Raw genomic sequence first — 7812 nt, forward strand, 5'->3', positions numbered from 1 at the left:
TGTGGAGAGGGACAGATAGGCTGCCAGGGGCTGCAGGAAGCCCCAGGTAAGGAAATTTTGGTTTTGGTTTTTTTAACAACAGACGTGTCCTTTAAATGCTGCTAAGTGGTCATGTTGATAAGAGGTGTGTGCAATGCATTGTATGTAGAAATGAAATGTTGCATTCTCTTGCTTTATTCTTTTTCTTTGCTTCTTGTTTAGGTTAATTTTTGTAATGGAAAATTGCACTTTAGAACTTCATTGTACAATTTTGGTTGTTACAATAAGAGTAAAGATTTCTATTCTATCCAAAGACAGGTGGCGGTGAGTTATTTATTTAGAGGTTAAGAATGGTTGTTTGTAAATGTCGAATGCATTCCCAAATCTATTCCTTTCACTTCATATATGAGTACCATAGCTATGGAGGGTTTGGGTTATCTAATTAACGCTTTAAAGGTGGCCATGCACTGGTGGAAATGGCCAGCAGATAGATCCCTCTCCAATCATTATCTGTTCAGAGAGGGATCTATCTGCTCATTTCCCTCCACACAGTATGCACAGATAATCAATCAATATGAGCATGAAATCTTTGCCGGGTCCCAGTCCCTCAACAACCCTCCCCCTTATTCACCACCATGAAGCCATGCGGTAGTCACCTTTCTGCTGCATGGCCCTGCTTCTTCCTGCCCGGCTACTCTGTCTTCTTTACTTCCATGTCCCCGGGTGCCTGTGTGATGTAATGCAGGGAGAAGACACTAGGAGCACTGTGACTACTAGAGGCCTCTATTATGTAGCCTCTGCATTATGTCACACAGGTGCCTGGGGACACAGAAATGAATAATACAGGGCAGGCACAGACCGGGCTGTGAAGCAGACAGGTGAGCGTACCTTTGTCAGTCATTGAATCTAACGCCACTAGACAAGACAAATAACATTTATATCGCGCTTTTCTCCTGGCGGACTCAAAGCGCTAGCAACGCACTCCTGATCCACCGCCGATCAACTGAAATTTCCAATTGGTTGATTGATCAGGCCAAATCCTGCACCGATTTCTCACTGATTCAAGCAGAGCGATCGAATCAGCCGTTTGTCGATGGCAGAAATCAGTGATTGTATGGCCGCTTTAGTTCTGTACAAGCATTTAACACGATATTCACTACATACACAGCAATTCATAAAACAACTTCAGTGATAGTTTTGAAATATTTATTTACAAATGTATTTACAAATGTAAGCCTTGTGGATGTTTATTCATCAATGTCCTCCTCCGTTTTGGGTAGGAGTCCCGCTTCCATTGCGTGTATTCTGATATTCTCCAAGCAGCGTGTACATCTGCGTTTACATCTGAATGCACATCTGTGTGCCCTCCTGCGTGCCCAGCTACAAGTAGTAAGCTCATATATCATGCTTTCGAAGAGTTCTTCTGCTCTTTCTATGAGGCTGTTCCTTCTGGAAGTAAGCGCCTCATACAGGTTTTCGAAGAAATCAAATACTCTTTCTATGAGGCTTTGCCGTTTGTGATATCTACGAGTTCGTTTTGCATATTCTCGGTCTTCAGTTGCAAGTCTCTCACGGTAGCCTACATACCTGCAAACAAAGTAGAAAGGTTTTCTATTTTAGTATATAACATTCATTGATCAACTTAAAACATTCTAAACTATCAGCAGCAACATTGTACAGGACTTTATTGCATTGTTTAGGTTATTCTAAATATGGTCACTGTACATAGGAAATATTCTTGATTATTATCCAGGAGTAGAAGCCATCTCATGTATAACTTCTTGCCGACCACTCCACACCAATTGACGTGAATGGCCTTCTATGGGGTTAGCAGGAGAGTGCCCACGCCGATACAAGCGCATCTCCACTTGGAAGGCGGAGCTCTTCAGTCTCCCAGCAGCGATCGCCGCTCGGAGTCTGTTAGACGGTGAGACCACTGTCTAATATACCTGTACAGCGCTGCGATCTAAGGCAGCGCTGTACTAGGGACAGCCGTGTGACACGGCTGTCCCCTTGGGGGAGACAGAAGCGATTGGGGTGATAGGCTGAAGCCTATCACAGCCGATCGCAGTGATAGACTGACTGGGGGAGGGAGGGAAAATAATAAAAATAAAAAAAAATAGGCAATTTTATTTAAAAAACTATAATCAAAATATTTGTAAAAAAAATTAACAAACAACAGACGCCACCAACAGAGAGTTCTGTTGGTGGGAAGAAAAGGGGGGGGGGAGAAATCACTTGTGTGCTGAGTTGTGTGGCCCTACAGCGGGCCCTTAAAGCTGCAGTGGCCCAATTTATGAAAAATGGCCTGGTCCTTAGGGGGGTTTAACACAGCAGTCCTCAAGTGCATAAGAACCATACACACAGATTTGCCCTAGTGGCTGCTTAGATTCCTTCAAATATTGACATGTGGGAGTTGTAGCATCTTCTGCTACCAGTAGGGGTGCAGCCGGGGGGAGGGGCTTTATTACTATGCCTACAATCATTTGTATCGTTGAACATGATGATAAGTGACATTTTATTGGGGATCTTCAATGATACGGGACTGGGGGCTGCAATGGATCTTGCATTAAAGGGAAGGTTCAGGGAGGGTGGGTAAAAAATAAAAATCAAATTCCACTTACCTGGGGCTTCCTCCAGCCCGTGGCAGGCAGGAGGTGCCCTCGCCGCCGCTCCGCAGGCTCCCGGTGGTCTCCGGTGGCGCACCCGACCTGGCCAGGCCGGCTGCCAGGTCGGGCTCTTCTGCGCTCCAAGGCTCAGAACTTCTGCGTCCCACGCCGGCGCTCTGACGTCATCGGACGTCCTCCGGGCTCTACTGCGCATGCGCAGAACTACTGCGCATGCGCAGTAGAGCACGGAGGACGTCCGATGACGTCAGAGCGCCGGCGTGGGACGCAGAAGTTCCGGGCCTTGGAGCGCAGAAGAGCCCGACCTGGCAGCCGGCCTGGCCAGGTCGGGCGCGCCACCGGAGACCACCGGGAGCCTGCGGAGCGGCGGCGAGGGCACCTCCTGCCTGCCACGGGCTGGAGGAAGCCCCAGGTAAGTGGAATTTGATTTTTATTTTTTGCCCACCCTCCCTGAACCTTTCCTTTAACAGTGACTAGGGATAGGTAATGAATATCTATGGATTTATTATTATTATTTTTTTAAACATATCATTTTTTATTTACATGTTATTTACTGATGCATATACACTAATACTTTGCATTAAAAAGACATTATGGCCTGGTTCACACGGGAGTTAAATGCGGCGGTCATGATAGTCGTGGCATTTGCCCCTCAAGCGCTGGACACCGGTTTTTAAATGCCATCATGTCATTTTTGTCCTGCACACTACATGTAGCATCCAGGATAGGCTGAGTAAGTACAGCGATTCCGTGTCCACCTGTGGGGGTCAAAATGTTATGCTTTAACAAACGACAGAAACCGATACAAAACGCTTCTCTGCTTGTTTGCAGAGAAGCGTTTAGCATTAGCTAATAGCACCGCCAGCAAAAGCCCATGTGAACCGGCCCTAATGAGAATTTTACACATACTTACTTCCAAACACACCACCAGCCGAAGAACAACATGAAGAAGAGGAGAAAGGCGATAACGGCACCATAGTCTGTTACTTTCTGGCGAATGTTTACAGCCGTGCTCACCGCCGTGCTTACAGCTGATGTTATCATCTGTAACACATTTGGCATCTTCTTCTCAGGTGTTGTTTGGGCAGTGGTAACTTTACCACTGGTGACATCTGCTTTTGTTGTTGTAGACTGATCCTCTACTTTCTTCACAGTGGTAGTAGCCACAGAAGTAGAGTCAGGCTGGGCAGTAGAGGTCTGTATGTTATCATCCACAAGGTCTTTCACGGAGGTTGCATTATCAGTGGCCTGCTGAGTAGATCCAGGCTGGGCAGTAGAGGTCTGTATGTTGTCCTCATCCATAAGGTTTACCACTGAGTCTGCATTATTGGTGTCCACAGGAGAGAGTCCTACCAAAAACAGAAGATAAACAACAAAGAATTGTTATTATTGTGCAAGTTATTGTGTGATCTTCAAACTTAATTAAAAAAGTACCCCACTAACCTTACCAATGGCTCATTAGGTAGTAAAACCTGGCAATGAGCATGACAGCCATGCAACTAGCATTTTTTAGAAGACGTTTGCAATGCCAAGTTGTTATTGTAACCTACTACATAATGATCTTACAACTTCAGCCTGTTGCTTCTTTTTCAGGAAACTGACTGGAAACCATAGCAATAGAATAAGGCTCTTTCTGTTTGTATCATTGATCCAGAAGTCTGCACTAAGCAGAAAGTAAAATGTATTTCATCCTTCCATATTCTAAGGCTAGATTCACACTTGACAGTGCAGAAAACACATGCGGTTTCTTACAGGCATTTTTCCATCTGTATTTTTTTCACAGTAGCTCATTGATTTTAATGAGAATGCACAAAGTGAGCAATATTGTGCAGAAATGTAAATGTCTTTTTCCACATATGAAAATCTCATTCAGATATGAACAAGCCCATTGACTTACATTTGTTGTAAATTCGAATGCAAGTTTGCATGCGGGAAAAGGCATGACAATTAGTCAAGTGTGAACCTTGCCTCTCTGGATTACTGTAGGAACATATTTTCTTCCACAGGGATACTGGGTTTCTGTACACATGACATGAGCAATCCCACCCATCTTTGTGCCAGCAGAGAGCCATGCTAAGCAGCAGTCACAGTGCAACATGCAGTGCTTCAGAGCAGAGATTTGAGAAACATCAGAGCAAACACAAGTATGTCTGTGTAATACGGCTATAAAACAATGATCTGATGAGGATCTTGCTTATTTGAGGCAGGTTTTACAACTATTTGTTGCGCTGTGGTGGGGATGCGATGCTCCTGCCGTATCCCACCGCAACTCAAAAAATGACTAACATATAGCTCCACGGCAGCGTGCACTGACAGGGTCATAATCATAGCACGAACCTCGCCGCACCTCACCCAATGACATACTCCCTGCTGGACAGGAAGTAGGTAACTGGGATTCCCAGGGATCCCTGTTGTATTCCTGTCATTCCGCTCATGCACGCCAAAATGCTGGCGCAAACCTTTTTACAAGGTATGTATCACCCATTCACTTACATTACATCACTTCCACCGCAGAGGTCCGGCAGTAACGTGCTGTTGACTTTGTGACGGCTTGGTGGCGAATTGGAAACTTCTGGTGCAACGCGACGCGTTTAGTGTGCTAGGCCCCATTGCCTCGCATTGCCACTAAATTATCCTGCTGTAAAACAGGGCAACGCTACACACACTTGCAATGCAAGTGTAAAAGGGGCCTGAGGGAAAGGGGAAATCTGCTGACCATTTCTGAGATAGGTACAAATTTAGTAAACTTTGTGAATGTGATTTTTTTATGATATTCACAAGTTGCATGGAAAGTCATACCCTGAAAACAAGATCTGATTGGCTACTAAAGGGAACTGTGACTTTTCAAACTGGAGATTCACTGCCTGTAATTATCTCCCCCTTTGAGTTCATAGTACAACAATAGCAAGCTATCTATCTATCTATCTATCTATCTATCTATCTATCTATCTATCTATCTATATACAGTACAAACAGTAATACGTTCAGAGTAAACCCTTACCTGATTCCTCACTGTTGTCCCAGACATAGACAGCAGTACTTGGAGTCGGCTGATACTGGACACCATCAATGGCAATGTGAGGCTCATAGATGCCATCATCATTGCTGTGGAGCGGATCAATAACCAGAGAGCAGTTCCCCTGGCGGAACTGGGAGATAAAGAACTCCGTCCTCTGGCTAGAGTGTTTCTCCACCAAATCCACACTGTTGTCCTCCAGAAGAGCAAAGGTAGTGTAAGCTCTGCCATCTCCTGGAGTCCTTCTCCATTCCAGGCTGATCTTGTTAGTGTGGGTAAGATCATCCATAGAGAAGATGCACGGGATGAGCAGCCGCGATCCCGCGCCGGCATACAGCTCACCAGCCAGTAGTCTCACCGAAGTGATTTCCGCAGCTGAAGAAAGAAAAGAAAAAATTGTTAAAGAAAGTTGAAAACAAGAGACAGGATAGCAATCAATCTATAACCGAACCAACCACCCCCCAAAAGGATAGACCTGAGGCCTTGAGAAAACATATCACCATGCACACACATGGGTAGGCACCAAAAATAGTGTAAAAATATAATATTTTTTATATTAACAGCATAAGGATTAACATTTAAAAAGTACCTAGTGTCTGGACCCCACCAACTACCTGCATAATATGGTGTAGCCACAGCAAACTCAAACTAGAGCTCTAGCAATGAATCGGGCAACAGTGCTCCCAACCATAAAGCTCACAGTCTGAAGACTGACTATTCACAGATAAGGAACGCACTGTCTATGAAGGGCCATTCTTCAGACTCTGAACCTTATGTAAGGAGCACTGTGTCCCGAGCTCTAGTTTGAGTTTGCTGAGGCCACAGCATATTATGCAGGTAGTGGTGGGATCCAGGCACTAGGTACTTCTGAATTGTTATTATTTGTGCTGTTTTTATGGGACTTATTAAAAATGATTGTATTTTTTACAATATTTTGTGGTGCTCATCAATTTATGTTTATTAAAGAAAAAAATAAAATAACTATTAGTATATTTTGAATCATTTAGAAAAATGAAGTAATATAAACACAGCCAATCAGGCTTATTGGTTAAATTTTAACATTTAGTCTCATTACTAGTGATGATCAAAATGTGCTAATTATCACTACGCAATTTTTGTAACTGCAATTACCATCATTGCTGAAAAACTGGAATTGCCAAAAATGATGTGAAATATTACGGCTATTTACACATTTTTTTGTAATTACAATCATTTTCATAATTACGAATATTTTTGCAACAAATTATCGCATGAAACACAAAAATAACGATTTAATATTATTCTGAATTTGGTCATTGGACAAGTATGTGTGCTATCACCCCAATGTCTGCAGGATCTACTGGCAGCCCTAGTAACCACACAGCGCACAGCCTTTATCCTGATGGAATATACATACCTGGTGAGAGATGCAGAAAAAGTAGGAAGTATCCTACAATCAGGAACATCCTGATTCTTTGTCGCGATGTTAGGCAACAAAGAAAAAAAGAGATACAATCGAGCAGCTATCGAGCAACCGAGAGCAGGTGTAGTCTGTGCTAAAGACAAGCAAAGACTGACAAGCTGCAGGGGTCCACTGGATTATAAACATAACTGCTCACTATGACATCATAATATGGCCTAAGGCTAAAAGCTGATTGGTTGATATGGGGAAACACCCTTCTAGCATCACTTCCTTTGCATATTAATCCTAAATATACAAATTGGCTTATGATAGACTTTTACAGATTCTAGATTTTAGTTTTTTTATGGAATACAATTTCTGATTGTCTTTACCAAATAATGTTTTGTCAGTTAATACGCTACTTTGATTACTTTGGCAATCATTTATCACTACGTATCACACCTAAATGATCTAGATATTGTTTTTTTCAGGACAAATTAGGCTTTTTGTAGGTGACTTTTTTTTTGTAATTACCTGATTTTCTAAGCATTTTAAATGGAGAATATGGGAAAATTGAAAAAATACACTGTTTATCCATTTTTATCCATTATAACTTTAGCGCATGCGCGCAGTATGTCTGCTTAGGCACCAGAGGGCATGCGCGCTGGCTACGTCTTCCCGCGGGAGTGCACCCGTACTCCCGCGGACATACTGCGGCTGCACCGACCCTGCCGACCACAGCGCTATACCGGGACCTTATTAAGGGCTGAATCCCACTAGAGTGATTTTCTGAGCATTTAGGGAGCGAT

At 43.5% G+C, this 7812-nt stretch overlaps 1 protein-coding gene across 1 annotated transcript; it reads right to left on the minus strand.

Moving 5' to 3' along the window:
• Positions 1–1224: 1224 nt before the first annotated feature.
• On the minus strand, positions 1225–7139 carry LOC137546531 (uncharacterized). The gene is made up of 4 exons (XM_068269101.1): positions 7019–7139; positions 5608–5997; positions 3520–3955; positions 1225–1566 (listed from the first exon to the last, which is right to left on the minus strand). Exons 1-4 carry the CDS (start codon positions 7065–7067, stop codon positions 1227–1229), a joined length of 1215 nt encoding a protein of 404 aa, XP_068125202.1. The 5' UTR covers positions 7068–7139; the 3' UTR covers positions 1225–1226.
• Positions 7140–7812: the final 673 nt, after the last annotated feature.

The sequence above is a fragment of the Hyperolius riggenbachi genome, chromosome 1 (assembly GCF_040937935.1).
Source record: "Hyperolius riggenbachi isolate aHypRig1 chromosome 1, aHypRig1.pri, whole genome shotgun sequence".
NCBI lineage: Eukaryota > Metazoa > Chordata > Amphibia > Anura > Hyperoliidae > Hyperolius > Hyperolius riggenbachi.

Bases quoted from the DNA above. Each gene is read 5' to 3' on its own strand.
- LOC137546531 (XM_068269101.1), bottom strand. From the start codon at position 7,067: ATGTTCCTGATTGTAGGATACTTCCTACTTTTTCTGCATCTCTCACCA. The intron at 3,956-5,607 runs GTAAGGGTTTAC...TGTTTTTGGTAG, and splicing joins GGACAACAGTGAGGAATCAG to GACTCTCTCCTGTGGACACC. The intron at 1,567-3,519 runs GTAAGTATGTGT...CTTTGTTTGCAG, and splicing joins GGCTGGTGGTGTGTTTGGAA to GTATGTAGGCTACCGTGAGA.